The 21,202-nt window shown below is 43.2% G+C and overlaps 1 protein-coding gene across 1 annotated transcript in view; it reads left to right on the forward strand.

Moving 5' to 3' along the window:
• Nucleotides 1–8,431: 8,431 nt before the first annotated feature.
• The window catches only part of GUCY1A2 (guanylate cyclase 1 soluble subunit alpha 2), a 264,111-nt gene continuing 251,340 nt past the window's right edge, over nucleotides 8,432–21,202 (forward strand). The window contains exon 1 of the mRNA XM_059720935.1: nucleotides 8,432–8,763. Coding sequence (XP_059576918.1) covers nucleotides 8,545–8,763 — 219 coding nt within the window. The 5' untranslated portion in view covers nucleotides 8,432–8,544. The remainder of the gene's footprint in view (nucleotides 8,764–21,202) is intronic.

The raw sequence follows: 21,202 nt of genomic DNA on the forward strand, positions 1-21,202 counted from the left end.
TGGGATGCTGGGGGACTCTGGTTTAACTTAAACCAGGAAGAGGTCTGGGACAGACACTGCATCAACCGTTTTGACCCAAATCAGTTAAGTCTGATACTACATTCAAGCAGGTTTATCTTAAACCAGTTTCAGCCATTTTGAAAGAGAAGACTGCCCCCGGAGATCACCAAGAGAGAGGGAGCAAGAGGACAGTGAGGGACAGGAGAGGGTCCTGACCTGGAGGACGCTGAATATAGAACTGATTATGATAGAGCTCCAGTGCACTGGGAGGTGAGAGTGGGGATCCTACTTACCGTGGTGGCTGACTGTGGTGAAGATGGCTCTGGGAACGAGAACTGACCCACCTGAAAAGGCAAATTAATAAGGGAGGGGTGAGCCCCAGCCTGGATGTGTTCCCCAGTGACAGGGGTAGTTTTGGTTACTTCTGTTTCTCAGTTATTTGTTGCCTGGTCCAGTAAAAACTAATAAATGAAATGACTATCAAAATAGTGCACACAAAGACCACCTGAATTGTAACTCGCTTGCAATCAATTTTTCAGTTTTCTCCCATCACGGCGTGGCAGATGAGTCACCGAGTGAGATGTGGAGAGACAACACCCCATAACGGTCATCATAAACTCTTGGGACTAAACCATTTTATATCATTTAAAGATCCTGATGGAAATGGTGGAAAGTTTGTCAGAAGAGGTATAATTGGACATTTGAGCAGGGCTTGTGCCAAAGTTGTTACCCCTTCTTTACACTACCATTTGTCAGGAAGCATGAGGTTGAAATGTCCCATAACTCTGTGCTCCTGTTAGGAGTTAATGCAATGCAAAGAATGAATAGAACTGGCTGGGGGGGGGGGGGGTGTCCTGGAACCGGGTGGCTAAGGGATACATTAATTCAAAGCATCACACTTCTCTACTTCTAGGTTTGGTATTCTTATGGAGCTACTGATAGAGTTGCTGTTCCTCAGGGCAAATCTCCTAGAACACAGAGGATCTGGCTAATGTAAGGAGGACTGGGTTACTCTTCTTGGCATCAAGTTCAATAAATCTGTTCTTCTGAATAAGGCAAATAAAACAATACTGTACCTTTTGAATAGTCCATAATTTTTCTCCTACATTTTACAACTAAATGTGATAGTTTATCCAGTCCTGTGATCATACTAGACCAGAGATGTTAAACTCAAATAAGTTGGAAGGGCATATTCTATCTTTTTTTGGGTGATTGTGGGCCATATACTAGAACTCACACTGGCAGCCCCTGTAGCACCACAATCAGGTGTGCACAATAAGCAAAAGAGCTTATGGGTGAGGGCCCAGTGGGGTATGAGGGACTTCAATAGCACCACACTTTAGTGATTTTGAATGCTCAGGAGGGTAGGGAAGGTCTCAGTGGGGTGTGAGGGGATTATGAGGCATCAGAGGGGCTGAGGCATAATGGGGATGTGTCTGTGCAGGGTGCAGTGGGTTCATGGTGGTAGTAAGGGGGCAGGGTAGGACTCAGTGGGTGCATCTACATGAGATGTGTTACTGTACAGTTGTCTAATTTACTGCACAGTAAGCACACGTGTACATGTGCTTGTGTTTACTGCAAATGCAGGTTGCAAATTTAAGTGCAATTAGTCAATGTGCAGTAGCACACGTGTAGCCATGACCCAGAAGCAAGCGCATGTGTAAGCCATGACCTGGCAGCCTGCCCCAGGGATGCAGCCTAGGAGCCTCCTGCTCCAGGTCTGGGCTCCTCATTGGCAGTCCCTGTCTGCAGGCTACAGAAGCCAGCAGCCATTTTCTGCCCTGGGGCACATACCAGGGAGCCTGAGGGCACTGCAGGCCCTGTGTGTCCCCCTTGGCAGGCCACAGCCCTGTTGTGCCTGCCTCCCACCACCCCAGCAGTCCTGCTCAGCCTGTGGCTGATGGCTGGGGGTTGTTTTGCTGGTGAATCATCAGCCTGTGGCAGGACTGCCATGCCCACCCTCACCCCTGGCCCGGACCCCTACCCTTGCCCGCCCCCCTCCCCCCCCAGCCTGGCTTGCCTACACTCCCCGGGCCCTGGGTTCCCCCTGCCATCATTCAGAGAGGCAGGACACAGTGCAAAACTTTATTGCACAGCCCGTGCCCCCATAGCTGGGTGGGCACAGGCCCCTTGCACCACAAGGAAGGTGTCAATGCTGGTGGCAATGTCCTCCTCAGCAGTGGGGAGCAGGGGCATGTAGTGCTGACACAGGTAGCCCTCAAGGTTGTGGTGGAGGTTGTGGGGCACCCTAGGCTTGCCCCCCATGCCATCATAACTCAGATTCATATCAGCTGTGCAGGGTCACCCAGAGTACCAGGAGGATAAGCAGCAGCAGGACATATTGGGTCAGGCACCCCTGCACAAACAGCTCATCACACACTGGCTAGGGTCTGCACGGCAGGAGCAAACTCAGGGCACAGCAGTGGTGTGGGAGTGGGAGGCAGCCCCTGGGAGGGTAGGGGCACAGTCAGCTCCTTGTCCCAGTTCTCTGGGAACTCCGTATGGTCCAAGCCTGGGTGTTGTGGGCTGGGTGGCAGCACAGAAGGGTGGGTAGCCTGCAGCAGGAGTGGGGGGGAATGGGATCTGGAGCTGTGGTGCTGCCAGGAAGGAGCTTAGCAGGCTGCCTGTGGCCAACACCCACTGGGCCACTGGCCCCAGGGAAGGGTATAGGGATGGGGGGTTCAGCCAGCAGCCACCTGGGCCCAGACCTGCCCAGCCTGACTTTCCTGGGCACCCATGCATGGCTGACCCCTGATCTGAGGCTGGTGCACAACATCTTATCTTTGAAATGTTGCAAACTCTCACAAAAGGCTTCTGCCTTCTGGCTCTGTAGGGCCTACATCTGGATGCAGGGGAGACACTGCAGCGGCCAGCAGGGATGCCAGGTTGGGGATGCGGCTGCAGAGCATTAGGACTCTCTGGATGCACCAGCTGCTCCAGAGGTACACCCAAGATCAGACCCTGCTCCTCCAGAAGCTGGTGGAGGTGGCTGTGGAGAGGGATGTGGATGCACATGCCTGGCACCAGGAGGTCTTGGTCTGCTAGGAAATGTGGCACCAGGAGGACATCACCCGGGAGACTTTCTGGGAGGAGGCATGGGACCAGGCGGAGCATGAGTAGCAGAGCAAGCTCCTAGCCCTGGAGCATGAGCACATCCAGGGGCTGTGGGAGCAAAATGACATCCTTGGCCGAGCAGTGGAGGCCAGAGATGATGACCAGTGGATCCTGGATGCTGTCCTGGGCCTGGCAGTCTCATGTATTCATCTACACATGCAATTAATGTGAAGCAATAGACTCCAGAGTTTATTGCTTCTGGGCATGCCATTTGAATGTGGATGGCTGCTCCCCCTGGCTCAACATGCTGTGGAGGGGCTGGCTGGGGCATGCGGGTGCCTCAGTGTGGGGCTAGCCTGTAGGCAGCACCTACATGTGTGCTGCTGCAGAGTTTTTTACTATGTAGCAGGTTAGTATTTTTATTTACAAGTAGTAAATATTTGTATTTATTTGTAACTAATATTACAAATTAGTTTACCCCAGCCTAATAGAGGCACATGTTTGGACACTGAGAGATTTATTGTATAGCTAATTAGCATACTGCGCAGTAAACTCTTATGTAGATGCACCCAGTGTGACACAATCTGGTTTTATCTATTTTAAACAATTCACCCAGTCAGAATCCAGTCTACATTTACAAATTAACTTCATTTTTGACTGGGTGAAGCTATTTTTGACTGGCCTTTTCTCTAGGTCAATTAGAATTTCACAAATCAAAGATAACAAATAGCAAAGTCTTTCTGCTTTTGGTTGGTTTTTGTTTGTTCGCTTGTTTGGTTGGTAGGGGTTTTTTTTTTTTTTTTTTTTTAAGGCAAACCTCCCTATAGAAGCCATCGGACAGACTTGAAACAGTGTGACAAATGAATACATTTGTGACACATCAGGCATTCTGTTTGACTGAAATAAAATAATTCTAATAGAATGTTGTCACAGGATAATGGACTCCTGCTGGTTTAGAAATGCTTTCGCAAAACTGAGATGTTTACTTTCTCAGTAGAAGATATTGAACCCATGACAACAATCTTTTCCATTAAAGGAAAATTAACTACCGATAGGTTCAGAGTTTAGATTTTGTAATAAAAGAATGAAAAATATGTAATACAATGTATTTCCTGAAGTACAAGCTTTCCCCTAAAATACTGTGATCACCACTGTGCTATTGGATGAGGAACAGCTAGTGAGAATGACCAGAAATAATGGTGATGGACTGGTCTTTTTTAATTGTTTAAAGTGGAATGGATCGGGAAACACAGCAACAAATAAACAAAACACCTGAAGGAATATAAATGGTGAGAATGTATTCTTAAAAAAAATTATGGTTGTAGTAGTAACAGAAATTCTTTTAAAAAATCCCTGTTGGGTTTTACTTCAAATATTTCCTAATTGCAAGCTTTACTTAACAAAACACAGGGAACAAAAAAATGTGGAATCTAACATTTTGGCATTTTAAAAATAATAACCTTAAAAAAAACTGATTATAGGGCATGGATTTTGAAGGCAACAATTAAAGAACATTTTCCAAATATTTGTAAAATTGCCTGTAGCATACATGTGAATTGCATTATGTTGTTCTGACAATGTAAAGTTCTTGCTGGCATTCTTTTTTTCCAGCAAGAACTACACATAGGTAGTAAACAGCTACATAGTGGGTGCACCTCCATGTGTGCTTTATTGCGGAGTTGACTAATTAGCTCCACAGTAAGGCATCACAGTCTACGTGTGCATTGGTATTAAAGTGCAGTAAACTCATTAAATCTACTGTAGGATAATACTGTTGAGGGCAGTACTATGTTATGGCAGAGAAATAAAGGGTGCTGAAACACAGATGTAGCTGGTGACTGGACAAGTGCCAGACTCCTCCCTACCCCCCAGCCACATGACTCTGCAGGTTTTGCACCCTCATGCCCCAGCCAGCCGCTCTGGTGCCGCCACCCAGAGCCCGGGGCTGATCCCCCCAAGCCTGCTGCCAGCCCAGGCCAGCTCTGCCCCAGCTCAGAGTGCTGTTGTCCCAGGCAAATGTGTAGATGCCCGTGAGCAGTTCACTCTGGCTCATAGTGCTCTGGAATTTATCATGTTTCATTAATTGCATGTGTAGATGCACCCAGTTCGTCAGTAATGTGGAAACCCCAACACATTCCAATAAGACTTTTATAGCAGATCAGCTTATATTCTCTATGTACTGTAGTTATTGCTTGCATGTTGTATCATTGTCAAGAAAATCATTCAACTCGCAGATGTAGCTTGTCCCTGTAAACTTATAGCTGGGTCAACTTAAGTCAGATGAATGTAATTGAGTAACCTCACCTAACAGGCTCCAGAACTCAAGGAAGTCCTAGTCTTTCTAGTATTTTTGTTTTCCTCATATAAAACCACCTTTTGGTGATGATTGGTACTTTTCCAGAAGGTCCCTCTGTTTTGTTCAGTTTATTAATTTTTAGCCATTGTGAACATCAAATAGAATTTATCATGCCCTAGACAGACCACTGATATGTGTCCTACTGGAACAAACAGGTATTGGGCCTACTAACATGCATTCAATCTTTGTTCTTTGCAAAACTAACAGGTGATGTTGCAACACCAATTTTTGGCTAGCAGTTAGGTTTTCTCAGTGTGCTGTATCAGCTGGAACAATAGCAGCCTTGAGGTCCTAATTGCATTTTTTTATACTGAATGAACTTCAGTTGGCACATTATCTAAACAGTCAAGGAAACCATGTTTTACATTTTTTGTAAATGAATGATTTCTGTGCATGAGTAAATCCAGTTATAGTTGTAGTGACCTCAAGGACTGGAGTTTAAAATGAAAGATTTCCTTTTCCATTTTAATTGAACTCAATGTCATATAAAAATGTTACAAGGCCATGGATTTTTTTTTTAATATAGCAAGGAGTTTGCAAGGATCCAGAGAAAGTTTGATAATATTTGTTAGAAAATGGTAGTTTAGACTTTATTGTACGAAGAAAAAGAAATAGCCATTGAAAATTGTTGAAAGGATTGTGTGTTCTCTTACCATTTGGTTTAAAAGTGAGTTTCCAATGCTGAAAAAAAAAAATGTAAATACTCTGACCAGCAAGACACTTACTTTAAGTCCTACAAACAAACTGTGTGTATGATATGGAAACAAATGACTTGTATATACTATTTTCTTATTCAGCAATAATGGCTTTATAATCCACAAATAAGTTTCCACTACAGAGCTGAATCTTGTAGTCCTTATTCAGTCGTAATTCCCACTGAAGTCCATGTGAAGTCAGTGGGAGTGTGCTACACTAAGACTGCAGAATAAAAAAGAAAATGGAAAGCTGCAAGGCAAACCTTAGGAAGCAATCACAAAAAGAGCCCTCTGAACACAGCATGTTCCCACCTTTGATTTACTTCTTAAACACAGAATATACTGTTCATCCCTCTCAGAAGTGCTTGTTCAGGAGACCCAGCAATATTGGATCCTGTGATTGAAAGTTGTCAGGATTTTGGAAGATTTTATAATTGAGTGCTGTTGACATTGGTATAAGTGACTTAGTCCATTTTTTATCAGGGTAAAAGAAAGAACATCTATCCTTCCTCTAATTTTTAGGATGCAGAGAAATAGCTTTTGTGATTCAGTGAAGAAATTAACCTTACCATGTGCAGCAAGTGAAGGACATGGAGTCTCAGAGGAGCTACAGTGCTAAACTAAACTTTTCAGGCCTTTCTGTTCTAGATTAGCTGAAGGAATAATGAAGACTGTGCAATGAAATTCTGTTTCTACCCTAAAAATCATGCTTCTTAAAACATGTCAGTGCAAGTGTTTTAGTTCTTCCTAGCTCTGGTGTATAAGCTTTGGTCAGAAAAGTCCAAAGAAGCACAAGAATTGAGGTGGCAGGGGATCAACTTCCTTGTTTTAATGGAGAAAAATATTTCATATACATTTTTATAGGTTTTTAAAATTAAACTTGTTAGGCCAGGGGCATCCAGGTGATGGAATTGAAAAGAATGAATGGAGTTGCTTTATTATCTCCCCTTTTTAGGGATTCTAATTAAAGGCAGGAATATTTATACCCCTTTTCCCATCCACCTTTTTCCCCCATGCAGACACCTGGACTCCCTGTGTTATAGTGTGTGGTGTATTCGATACGACACAAACATCCACTGAAGTAAAAAAAAAAAGAGTCTACATTTGTTTCCAATGGGTTTTGGATCAGGCTGCATTCAGAAGTTTAACATTTATTGGTAAGAAGAGGGTGTGAAACATATACCAAAACATCACTGCATAAGCATAAAAATCGAGACCTTAAACCCACCCTACCCTCAAAATTAGCCTAAGAAGACCCAATCTGTCTTGTTGATAGCACAAAGTAATAACATTCACATCACGTTTGCTTGGGGCCTTTCTGCCTGGATAGACTACAAGCAATTGTTAAGCAGTTCATGGCAAAAATGTCTACTTTTTAAAAGCAAATGCGTGGCTTGAAGTGTTGAGGGGGTGGGGGGGATGAAGATTTAGGTGGCTTATCTTTCATTGTCTTCAAAAATGTCATCCTTCCTCAAAGCTCTGGTTAGCTTGCTTTCTTTGTCTTTTGTTGTTGTTGTTCTTTTGTAATAAGCTGTATTTGAACAGTGATGCGTGGCCTGCATTTTATCCTTGCTGTTTCTTTCTTGGATGCAGTACGCAGTCATAAAAAAGCAGGACTTGAGTGAAACCCTGAACTGAGACGTTGCCATCAAATATGACACGATCACAGCTTTTTTTGTGTGTTTATGAAGATCTCCCTTTCTCGGCTTTGGGAGTGAGCATCCAAAAAAGGGTGCAGGGGCAGTTGCTGCCAAACTCCTCTTGATTGTGGAGCGTGGAGCTTACAGGAGTTCATTTTGGTGAGAAACTCTTTACACAGGGCAGGATCTTCTAGGTGTCCATGTGGAAGACCTGTTCTGTGGATGGGGCATGTTTCATCTGCGAGAAAGTGACCTGGATGCCTTTCTGTTGTTAAGCTCTACAGGGAGAGCAGTAGCAGACACAACCTGCAGCCCTGCTACTCAGCTGCTGCTGCTGCGGCTGTGTAGACTTGTTGAGCTGGGTGTAGCAGGCATGGAGCTGTCCAGCACTGTTTCAGACAAGAAAATAAAATAAAGCCAAGCGTTTCTATTACAGGCAAAAGTAGAAACTGGCCTAGTTGGGGCCTGGGGAGGGGGAGGTCTTAATCAGCCCAACTGGAGGGAAGGAGGCGGGGTGGGGGTGCATTGGAGCAGGTGCCCGCAGCCTTTCTCCTGTGCCAAGGGGCGCGGGGCGGCGCGGGGCAGGCGCGGGTGCGGGGCGGGGGGAGCGGCACGTGATGCGGGGGGGGGGGCGGAGCGGGGAGGAGGCGGCGGCGGCAGAGCCGCGCAGGGGCGCCGGCATCTGCTTTAAAGCCTCCCGGGCAGCGGGCGCCGCGCAGGGCCATGAGCCGCTGCAGCGGCAGCAGGAGCAGGAGCAGCGCCCCGGGCCCGCGCGTGTGAGCCCGGCCGGCCGGCCGCGATGTCCCGCCGCAAGATCTCGTCCGAGTCGTTCAGCTCGCTGGGCTCGGACGGGCTGGAGACGAGCCCGGAGGACGAGGGCGAGTGCCCGCTGGCCCGCCTGTGCTGGAACGGCAGCCGCAGCCCGCCCGCGCCGCCCGCCGCCCGCCGCGCCCCGCGCCGCCGCCGCCTCAACCTCGACTCGCTGGGCGAGAGCATCAGCCGGCTCACGGCGCCCGCGGTGAGTGCCCGCCCGGCCCCAACTCCGCCCGGGACAAGCGCATCTCCGCCGCGCCGCCCTCCCTCTCCTGCCGCTTGGCCTTATCTTGCATTTCCCGTCTTAATTTGAAGCCGCTTCAACTAGGAGCAACCAAGTGCTGAGACCCCCGCCTGAGGGTGGGGGGGGGGGGGATAAAAATAGGAGCCCCTGCTGCCGCCTCCTCATTCCTCCTCTGCCCGCGGTGGCACGGGCTGGAGCGAGGCTCCTTCGGTCTCTGTGAGAAGCGCTTGAATGGACGCGTCTGGCCCTGAGCCTTCCTGAATTGCTGGGCACCCATTCCCAAATCCGTGCAAAAAAGGGCTCCTATGGGGCTTTTAAAGGATAGTTTGTTTTTTTTATTTAAAAAAAAAAGAGTAATAATTATAAAGCAGGTGGTGCTTAACTAGTGAATATGATTTTTTTAAATAAAACATTTATATATCCCCCTACATTTTTATTGTGTCTGCCTGACACTCCCATCTTTCCTCAAAGAGGAGACGTGAACTACTTTTCCCTGTCAGATTCCCCCCCCCCCCCCCCCCATTAGACACAGGGAAAAGTTGTTGAGTTTTCCCACTGTAAAATAGCCAGAGTTATAGGTCTGCACCTGTTCTACCACTCCGCTTGGAGATGTTAGTCCTTTAAAAATGCTCTTTGAAATCAACGGTGTATGAGTACTTGAGTCGGCATGTCGGATACTGAGGATTCGTGAATTGCTGAACAGTGTGTGTTACATACAACAATGTCCTTTTCAAAGACGGTGAAATTATTGCCCCAGGCAAGTCTGGATTAGGTTGTTTTGTGCACAGTAGAGGAATTATACTTACTTTACCACAAAACTGTTGAGCTCCCATAAATACATATATCATGATGAGAACATTTCACTGGGGTTCCAGTTGCAGATGAATGTGTTTTTGGCTCTAAGAGGCAGAGATTGTTTTGGCAGGTGAAGGTATTGATTTTGAGTTGCAACAGGTAGCATGTTAATATGTAACCTGGTTTGTATCTGCTGAATGATAAGGCAGTCACTACGCCTTTCTATATCCTATTATTCACCTTTGAATTAAACAAACATATCTGGTTAATCTCCAGTCCATGTGCAATCAAGGCATTGGTGTGCGAAGCATTTAACATGCTCTTTGTTCAGGATGACTTGGACTAAGTAGACAGCGGTAAACCAGTTGTTTTTAATAAGGAAAATGAATAATGCATCACAGCTGTATGATTTCACTAAGCAGTTTTCCCTCTCCAGGAGGAATGTGATTCTGCAATGCTGAATTTAATAGAAGACCTCTCAGGTGACCTGTCTTATATTATTATAAAATAAGTAAGTTATTTGATACCGTAGTAATACAGGTGCTATAATTAGAGCAATATATCCAATATAGTTAAACCATTCTGAAGTAGCTCAGTACAGTATTTTTAGATATTTAGCATTATTATTGTTGATAACCTCAGCATTTGTATTTTCACAGCTTTGACTGCTACCTTCTGTAGTGGGATGCTGTAAAAGGCAGCTTTAGAGGTTAATTTTAGTTAATCACTGCATCATTTGAAGACTAAACAAACAGAACCTAGAGGTAGAGAAACACTGCTGGATCATCTTATCCACCTTCCTGTCAGAGGCAGTTTTGGAGAGAGGTAGGTAGTTATGTTAGTCTGAAGTCAGGCAGAAGGCATAGTAGATTTACACCTCAGACTAACTAAATCATATAGTATAAGCTTTCACGGGCGCAAGATCATTTCATCACCCCTACTACCATCCCCAAGTTTAGTCATTCAAAAATGATTTGGGGAGTGTTGTCCAATCTGGCTTTTTGTTCCAAGCAACAGGGGTCCCACTGGTTTCCTTGGGAGAGAATTGCAATAATTCTTACTGTTTTGAAGTATTTTTCTTTTTTATATGCGTTGCCTAAAAGTCCCTATATTAATTGCATCTTGGCATTCTACCACTAGAGCTTGATTCTGATCTTACTCTGTTCTAAGTGAAGAAATGCAGCTGTAGGCATTAAATCACACTGGCACAAACCTGCTATGAGAGAGAGGAGAATGAGGCTTACTATCTAGTCTTGATATTGTATGAGTAGTAATTATTCCAAGTCATTATTTTGGTGCGTACTACTTATTGAAACTGTTCAGTGGTACTAACAAAACAGCTACAGTTGTGGGTAAGCACAGTAGAGTAGCCTTCTTGCAGACAGTCAAGTTATCATATCATATTTAATATGGCTTTTTTCTCACATCCACTAAAGTAAATCTGGAGTAATTACTTTGACTATAATAAAGTTATGTGGATATAAAATTAGTATAAGAGGAGGTTTGTGACCCTTATTTAATTTTGAAAGTCAAAGCCCAAGTAACACGCTCATAAAGACTGAGGAAGATGCTCCCAGAAGGAATGTAGCAGCAACACATGAACACGCAGTGTTAGATGCTTTCAGAGTTGAAAGATGCATTAGGGTTTTCAGGTTTATGTACAGCTGTAACCTTCTGCTCTGCACTTTTAATACAGAGATGGCTCAGTTTCATGTTCGGAGTAGTATCATTTTCCAGTTTTCATGGATGGAGAATAATAGTATTTGTGAGTAATACTGTTATGGCATGCAGAGGGCTCCCTGTTGTGATATTATTTCAATCTGGATGTAGCATTAGCTATAGAGAGTCGATCTGTGAAGACAAGAATACAACTTGAGAGCTGAGGACAAGGGAGCATCCAAGGAGCAGAGGAGCCAAGTGCGAAAGAACGTCCAAGGGGCAGAGGTGCTGAGTGAGAAAGAGCATCCGAAGGGAAGATGGAAAGAGGGAGCTCTGCAGCACTATGGAGTGAGAGTGCTGTGATATGAGTGCCAGGAAAAAAACCCCAAAACATAACTGGCCATTTGATGGTGCTCCTAAATAGTGTGGTTAAATCTTGCCAACTCTGGCTTATCCTCTGTGTGTGTAACAGATAAGCGTAAGTAAGTGTGCACTTATTAAGGAAAAAAATAAAAGCTATCCTGAAAAATGCACTCACAAGCTACTTGTAGTATTTTATACAAAATACAAGGAAAATTAAAGCAAAATTCAAATCAATACCTAATTATACTATCAGTGAGAATTGCTATTTAGTTGAAGGCTGCCAGATGGATATTGGTTTGGGTGAACTTCTGAAAGCTTTGCTTTTTAAATGTATTTTAAAAACTCTGAAATTTAACTCGGTTCCTATTGCTTTCTTCACTTCTGACTTTGACTTTCACCAAAGAACAGTTTTTAGCGCTTTAGAGTCATCTGAATCTATAAATTCTTTTCTAAAACTCCTATTTACATTTTCCATATTGGGGATTATGAGCATGTGAGTTTATTATAAAAACATTTAGGGGTTAAATTTTTATTAATTCTAAGTCTGTCCTTTATGACTAAGTAAAAACACCATGAAATGGCTGTAAATACAACTTACTCCTACTTTAAGGTCCCTTTTCATTGCTGTAGTGAGGTAAATTTGCTGTAAACAAGAAAATGTTTGATTCTTAATATTCTAATATCCTGGAACCTGAGTCATCTCTATTCTGCTTTCAACATACTAACATTTCAGTGCAGGCTGTTGAATAGTTTAGTGGGTTTAAGTTGGGGCACTGAGCATTTAGAATTTGTTCAGCATGGGCCTAATCCCATTAACGAAGGTGAATAGGAAAAGAATGAGGCATACCTGCAGAGAGCTTTCTAGAGAAAAGTGGATAGTGGTAATAACAGGAGCCAACTAGTATATCTGCTGTTATCTGCAAACTGGTGAATTATGACTCTGGCTGAAGGGAAAAGAAGTGGACTGGGCAGAGCACTCGGGTGATATGAAAGAAGAGAGTAAGTAGGATGTCCTCAGAGCTGTCCTATTCAAGTAAATGCAGTGTATGTCAAGCACTTCCATTGTTTCAAGATACTGCTCTGCTTGAGTATTGCTTTATCAAATATATCGAAGATCTAATGGTATAAGAAAGTGGTAATAGAAGCTATTGTAATAGGCAGACACGGATTATGTAGTTCCCACAAAACCTAGTCTTTCATGCTTGGCTGCTCAGTGATTTGTAGAGACTATGTTCGGCACCTCAGTGCAAGAGCATAACCTGGGCAGCGGGTTCTTGTTGGCCGTTCAGCCTGCTTACTTCATAAGTTTATTTTTTTTTCATTTTCTGGATCATGTCTAACAATGTACCTTTTCCATTAGCCCTTGACTTGGTTGTGCTGTCCCTTATGAACTTCATCCATATGATGTCCTTGTTAATTATATAGGCAACTTCTTTAACTCTAACCACAGTTGTATCCTTGAGCCTGCGTTTGCAGATGGGAGGAAAGATCCCCTATGCTGTTGTGCATCTGAAAAGAAGTTGGAGGGATATTTCTTCATATATTCTAAAATGTGAAATGGGAAGTGTTAATTCAGGGCCTGATCTGATACAACTTTTATCAAAACCAATTGGACCTTTCTCACTGGATGTGATTCTAGTTTTCTAAGAACAAGCAGAAAATTCCAGAAATTCAGGGTGCAGCTTGATTTACAGACTTTTTTCCTTATGTCCTAGTTTGTGAGAGCATAACTGGACTAATCATATGTACATTTCTTTCAAACTTAAGTTCTACTATTGTGCTTCCAGCTTTATTGCTATGCCACATTTTAAAGGATTAATTTTGACATTAGACACTGATATAAATTATGATTAATTATAAGTAGGAATGATGATATAAATTCCTCATTTTCAGTTTAGAGTTTTCTGCCTTCAAGCCTTCTGAGACAAGAAAATGGTATTCTGATCTTATTGAATAAGGTTTTATTATCTAGAAACTATGGTTTATTATTCTGCTGGATTCTGGTTCCTTGCAGCATTTTTCACACTTGCTCCAGTTTATCTTGACCTGTATCCAACACAGAGCTGAAAGTAGAATTAAAAGAAGAAGAAAATAATTTGTCACTGATTTTTAAAAGTAATATATGCTGTACCCACCTAAGGGGCATAGACTCCCCTAGATGGATGTAGCGAATCTCCTTTTAATGCAATGGAAATTAAGCACAAAAACCAAAGAAGCTATGCCCTTAAGTATTTAACTGGTCTTTTTTGAAGGAAAATTACAGCATAACACAGCACTAAACTTACTAAATTTCCATTTGCTTTTATTTTCTGCATGGTCTAGGTAATTTATCTCCTCTTGACTTAAGTATGTTATTTTAAGTAAAAATCATCTTTGATAGATGGTTTCTTTGATTAGTTAGAAACTGTTCCTTTGTTTTTGAAGGCCTATTCAATTCTCTAGGCACACTTTTTCCTTTGAATTCAGTGGGCTTAGAATCTGGCTTTAGGATATTTTGTACTAAGACACACAAACTTCAGAATTGTCTCTTATGTACATTGCTTCTAAGAGTTTGCAAAAACACAACCTAAATGGTTCTCTTTAAATTGGTGTATAAATTCCTAGTTAGAAGTCACAGAACAGCTGGAACTTCAAATGAAGAATAAATGGAAGAAGCCCTGTAAATGTGGGTTTTTTGTTTTTTGTTTTTTTTCCTGAAATGTTTTTGAAATCTTAACCTAATGTGGATGCAAGACTTCCAGCATAGACCACAGCCAACTAATTTGCATACCAAGAGAATAACTTCTCTATGTAGTAGCAATATCAGATTATAACCACTTGAAGGAGAAGGACCAGCCTTTACATGTTTGTAGCAAAGTATGCTGTTTCCAATAATTACTGAACAATAATCCATCAGAATACCAAAATGGATTAAATTTCATTTTCTGAGGACTGTTTGAATAGTGGATATAGGTGTGGCCACATACAGATGTTTTTGGGATCCAATCTACAATTATGTGGTTTAATTTAAGCAGTGTGATTGCAGATCAGGTGCTGGCTGTACAGACATTCTATCCATGGACAAGTAGGTTGAAGGGCAAAACATGGCCCAGGGGGTGGGGGAAGGGAAAGGAAAGTGCAGCCCCAGGGCTGGAGTGAGTTATTGGGCTTTCCCAGCTCTGGGCCTGCATTGTGAACATATACATGTTCCCAGGACCTGATAGACAATCATGAGGCTCACCTTAAGCAGTGTAACTTGTAGATCATGTCCAATGTGTACACACATTCGTGGGTGCTGGGCGTCTTGTCAGGAACCATGATTGAAGTTGGGATGGGTAGGTAGGGTTAATGGGTTTGAAGTGGGGAGGGGGGCGGGGGCAGATCTGGAGAGTGGGTGTGGGGGGTGGTTGCTGGTTCATCAATGACCAGGAAGATGGCATCGAGTGCATTCTCAGCAAGTTTACAGATGACAACCAAAACTGAGGGGAGTAGTAGATAGCCTGGAGGGTAGGGCTAGGATTCAGAGTGACCTAGACAAATTGGAGGATTGGACACAAGGAATTTCATGAGGTTTAACAAAGACAAGTGCAAAGTTCTGGACTTAGGACAGAACAATCCCATGTACTGGTACAGGCTGACTGGCTGGCCAGCGTCTCTGCAGAAAAGGACCTGGGGGTTACAGTGGACAATAAGGTGAATATGAGTCAACAGTGTACCTTTGTTGCCAAGAAGACTAACAGCATACTGGGCTGCATTGGTAGGCGTGTTGCCAGTAGGTCAAGGGAAGTGATGATTCTCCTCTGTTCAGCACTGGTGAGGCCACATCCTGTGTTCAGCTGTGCCTGTTTTTCCCCCCCCCCAACACACAAAGGATGTAGACAAATCGGAGAGAGCCCAGCAGAGGGCAACAAAATGGTGAGGGGACTGGGGGACATGACTTAGGAGGAAAGACTGAAGGAATGGGGCTTATTTAGTCTAGAGAAGAGGAGACTGAGGGGACTTAATATCAGCCTTCAATTACCTGAAGGGGGTTTTGAAGGAGGATGGAACTAGACTGTTCCCAGTGGTGGCAGAGGATGGAACAAGGAGCAACGATCTCAAGCTGCAGTAAGGGAAGTTTAGGTTGGGTATTAGGAAGAATTTTCTCACTAGGAAGGTAGTAAAACACTGGAACAGGTTACCCAGAGAGGTGGTAGAAGCTCCATCCTTGGAGGTTTTCAAAACCTGGCTAGACAAAGCTTTGGCTGGGGTGATCTAGTTTGGGGATGGTTCTGCTTTGAGCAGGGGGTTGGACTAGATGACCTCCTGAGGTCCCTTCTAAACCTAACTTTCTATGATTCACATTAGACCAGGCACAGGTTAGCTTGATCTATGTATTGCATCTCCTAGGTGAATTGAAGTTAGATCAGGCCAGCCATTTTTTGCCCAGTCTAACCTTGAACATCTGTACAGATTGGAATTTGGATTGACCTAATCCTATAGGTCAATGAAAGTGTAAGATTTGCACATAGATGAACTAAATTGCATTGGGTGGCCACTTTTTGCCTGATTATAACTTCCTGACCTTGTGTGCAGGTTGGCATTTAGGTCAATCTAATCCTAGTTAGAACAATCTAAGTGTAACATCTGTACATTCCTTGTGTATATGCCCTTTCTCCTACACACATGCACCTCACACATGTCTATAAAGTCCTTGGAGTTGTGTAGATAAATTGGTCACATCAGTAGATGTACCAAATTATGTAATTTATTTACCTACTTGACTCTCTTGGCTTCACAGAGCCCTTTGTTGAACTCTGTATAAGAAACAGAGATCGTAGACATCTGTTTACTGGGAATCATATGTAAAAGAAAAAAGTCTATAAGCTATGAACCAAGTTCACAGAGAATACCAGGGCACTTCCAATTAGCATATGTAAAACAACTCACAAATCCTTACCTGTATATATACCCTTTTGCCTTAAAAAAATCAAACCTACTTTATGCATAGAGAGATAATGTTGCCATTTTGGGGCTAGAAAGCCAGTAGCCAGCCAGGCAGGCAGTTCATAGGATACTGTAAAGTACTAGTAGAGAAACTAAAAACTAAGAGCATCTTGGCAAACCTTATTTATTTAGAAACATCCTGATATTTTTCAGGTGCTTTCACATCCCATGCAAAATAACCTTCATTCCCTGCACACAGATGGCATAAAACTTTATCTCTGAGGAAATACAGGATTGTATTAACTTTGAGATTTCAACTAACACTTCTGGTGAGACTTGATATTTCAAATCCAATGCTTAGATTTGTTACAATAATAGCTATCTCCTGGTGCAGGGAAGGAAGCTTACAATATAAAATATGGTTTCATGAAAGTCTGGAGTAAGCTGCCAGGTTTTGAAGTCTGGATACATCCATTGTCAGTGTCTGTCTATGATTATGGAATGGTTGTGGGTGGGTTTTTTGTTTGTCTTAGGCTCTTTGTTTTTTGGAGTAGAGGTCAACAGCAAGGCCAACTCTCACTTCTGGATTGCTATACTATAGAACTTGTCTGCTCTGGAGACTTTCAGCCATTTTGCACTGGTGAAGCTGGATTGGCGTCTAGATGCCAATCCAGCTTCACCAGTGCAAACTCTTGTAAACAGACAAAATTGCTTTAAGTTCTTTCCGATGGCCATGGACAGGTGTTTATTGCTGTCAGTGCAAATTTCTGGAAAATTTGTAGTAGTAGAAATCTTTCCAAGAGAGGGAGCATACAGGCATTCCAGTGTGCAGATGCTCCCTCTATCTTGGTCTCTGTGGCTTCCCCAGACCATGGTCACCTTACCTTTGGGGAAAGGTGCCAGAGGACAGTTGCTCTACTCCTGGTCCCTGGGAGGAGTAGAACAATGAGGAAATGCTCCCTATGCCTTCCCCACTGGGGTCCCTCCCATCTCCGGAAGGCTTAGGGGGGCAGCAGCAGCTTGATTCATCCTATGACTGGGTGGAGTCGAGCTAGGGCAAAATGTCCCTGCACCTCTCCTAGACAAGGGTCCCTCTAGTCTAGGGAGGGTGTAGGGGCAATTGCTGCTGAACTCCTCTTGATTGTGGAGTGTGGAACTTACAGGCATTCATTTCGGTGAGAAACTCTTACACAGGGCGAGATCTTCTAGGTGTCAACATGGAAGACCTTTCGTGGATGGGGCATCTTTCCCCTGTGAGAGAGTGAATTGAATGCCTTTATGCTGTTAAGTTCTACAGGGAGAGCAGGAATTATTTTGGTAGAACTGTAATCTTGGTATGTAGCCTATATCAAGTCGTGTGCAAATAATCAAGTCACACACAATCATAAAAAGTTAGGCTTGGCAGGGACCTCAGGAGGTCATCCAGTCCAACACCCTGCTCAAAATGGGACCATCCCCAACTATATCACCCCAACAACGACTTTGTCTAACCAGGTCTTTAAAAACCTCTAAGGATGGAGATTCCAGAACCTCTCTGGGTAACCTGTTCTAGTCTTTTACTACCCTCCTAGTGAGAGTTTTTTTTCCTAATATCTAACCTAAACTTCCCGTGATGCAACTTAAGACCGTTGCTCCTTGTTCTGTCATCTGCCACCACTGAGAACAGTCTAGCTTCATCCTCTGTAACCCCCCTTCGGGTAGTTGAAGGCTGCTATTAAATCCCCTCTCAATCTTCTCTTCTCTAGACTAAATAAGCCCAGTTCCCTCAGCTTCTATTCAGAAGTAATGTGCCCCAGCCACCTATTTTTATTGCCCTCTGCTGGACTCTCCAATGTGTCCACATCCTTTCTGTAGTGGTGAGGGGAGGGGCAGAACTGGACACAGTACTCTAGATGTGGCCTCACCAGTGCTGAACAGAGGGGAATAATCACTTCCCTGGCAGCACTCCTACCAATGCAGCCCAGTATGCCATTAGCCTTCTTCACAACAAGGGCACACTAGCTCATATTTACCTTATTGTCTGTCCACTGTAACCCCCAGTTCCTTTTTTGCAGAGCTGCTGCCCAGCCAGGCAACCCCAAGCCTGTACTGGTACATGGGATTGTTCCATCCTAAGTGCAGGACTTTGCATTTGTTCTTATTGAACCTCATGAGATTTCTTTTGGCCCAATCTTACAATTTGTCTAGGTCTCAATCTCAATTTACTGAGAAGATGTACAACAATGCATATGGCTAAGCTAGAATAAAGTCTCTTTTTAGACAAAGCCTCAATTTGCTTGCCACTGTAGATGCTTGGGATAATAAATGTATTGCTTCCTTCTGCCCCCCCCCCCCAATTTTCCAAATTATTAATTGTAAATTAGTAATTGTAAATGCTCTTAAATGTGCTTCAGATAAAAGACATCATTCTAGTTCTGATTGTAATTCTTTCTACAAGTTTCTGCTTGCAAACTACAAAACTTACAAAGTGAAGGAAAAAAGATGGAGCTTGTCCCTAAGGATTCTAAGGATTCTCTGCAGTGTAGCATAACATAAAACTAAAATCAATTCCATTCTGACAATTTAGTGCCTTTTAATTTTCCCTTCCCCAAAGAATACCTTGTGTTAAACTGATACACACACATCCCTTTATTTCTAACATGTCTTCTATAGTGCTACTGATGGTTTAACATGGTAGATTTAAGTTGCGCTGAAGGATCAACAGTTGGCATTAGAATGGATTCTCTAGTATGTCTTCCACTTGAGTTTTCTTCTCCAGCACAAAACAGATTCTCTGTTTACCCCAGGCATGCCTGAAATTAAAACATGATTCAAGTGATCCCAGCATGTATTATAATATATATAGCCCTTTGAAATCTTGATTTTTCATCGTCAGGAAGCTAGGATAAATGATCTAATAGGCAATTTCTGTCATTAAGTTCTGTGCTTCTCAACCAGGGTGCCATGGCATCCTGATGAGCTACTAGATTGTTGTAGGGATGCTGTGAGATGCAACTCAATATTAGCAGTTTTAGGTATGCTAGTGCCTACGTATAAATCACAAGATAAACCCAGGGATTTCAAATAGGAAGCCTCAGTGTAAAAAAACAACAACTTATTGTGGTTTTTCTGAGTTATTTGCAATGAAGAATTGTTCTATTTTTCTGTAGTTGAGAAATGGGTAAAGCTAAGAGCTGCCATTTTCCGATTCACTTTCTGAGGGGTGCCTTGAGTTGAACAAGGAGTGTCTTGAGTCTGAGAAGGTTGAGAACCAGCATTCTAGCTGAAAGTCGGCTGAAAACATGAAAGTTATTCTTTTTAAATATTAGCTGGCTGCATATTATTTTTACAAAGCATGTGCACTATTATAGCTGAAGAATTATAAAGGTAAAATGCTTATGCATCGCTGTTTCTTCAGATATATTTAATTAAACATTTTTTTTTTCTCTTGTGGGCAAGAGTACATGAGAGGAAGGCAACGTACCATGCGTTTAAGAATCTGCCTGTTGTGAGTTCTAATTCTGGCTGCTTTCTTGACATATTGCATAGTGTTGGGCAGGTAATTTTCCCTTCCTGTTTGTTTCCTCAGACAACCATCCCTTGTAGGTTAGGGGTGTGTGCGTATGAGGGAGGGGTCAGACTTCTGGTAGTAAAGGTTCCACATCTCCAACTCTTCCTGTTTTGGTCTGGGTTGCCAGCTGTTACAATTTTGCTGAGAGTCCCTGGTGTCTTTTTTTTAAAGTCCCCAGTTGCCAGCACCAAAAGATGATGCATACATTTTTCTGGGTTTTTTTCAAAATGAAAAAAAAAATCAAAACAAAAACCTGTAACAAATAGTTTTAGAGAAAATCTTGAGACTATGACCTAACCACATGCACTTAAGGTTTAGGTTGAAGAAATTACATAAAAGGAGCCCATAATTTTATTACATAAAAAAAAAAAACCAACAAAAAAACCCAAAAATCTGTTTTTTGGGGGTCAGTGGAGGGCTGGCACATAATTTTCAGGCTTGTAGGGCTGGGAATACTAGCAAAACATCTCCACACAGCTAGATTATCTGACTTCCTCTGTGGCCTCCTGGTCAGTTCTTCTCCTGTTCCTAGGTTAGATTCTTAGGGGCCAGTGAAGCATAGGTATTTTTCTATCTATACCATGGCAGCAGTCCTGTCTAGGACGAGGTGAGCATTCTTTGCCCTCCCATGTTTGCTACAACCTTCAAAACCCAGGAGCTCATCAGTGATGCCACTCTTGGGCCTGATGGAGATTAGACTTGGCTAGGTTTACAGGTATCAGTTCAGAGTGCCTCATTGACTTATTTCTGGATCTGGAGTGTACCTGCAGCCATGCGAGTGTGGAGTATTGTTGTCCTCATCCTCCCTAGGACTCATGGGTGATATGGTATAGACAAGCCATGTAAATCCTTCATTAGTTCTTGTTGATCTCCTGGCTGTCAGAATGCCTCTCCCTTTACCAGTCTGCCCTTCCCTGGCCTCTGCCCTGAAGTTCACTGCTTTTCTTCCATTTTCTGGCAGTTTTGGAATATAGTTAAGTGATTAGACCTCAGTGTTTCAAAGACTTGATTTGTAGGGTGCAGACAGAAGTGCAGCTCCCAGCTATAACTCGGAACGTTTTCTGCAAGGCATTCTGCGTTAGTGTTACCCCAGATCAAACAGAAGTTCACTGTTGGTTTCAGGGGGGA

Source organism: Alligator mississippiensis, chromosome 1, assembly GCF_030867095.1.
Source record: "Alligator mississippiensis isolate rAllMis1 chromosome 1, rAllMis1, whole genome shotgun sequence".
Classification (NCBI taxonomy): Eukaryota; Metazoa; Chordata; order Crocodylia; family Alligatoridae; genus Alligator; species Alligator mississippiensis.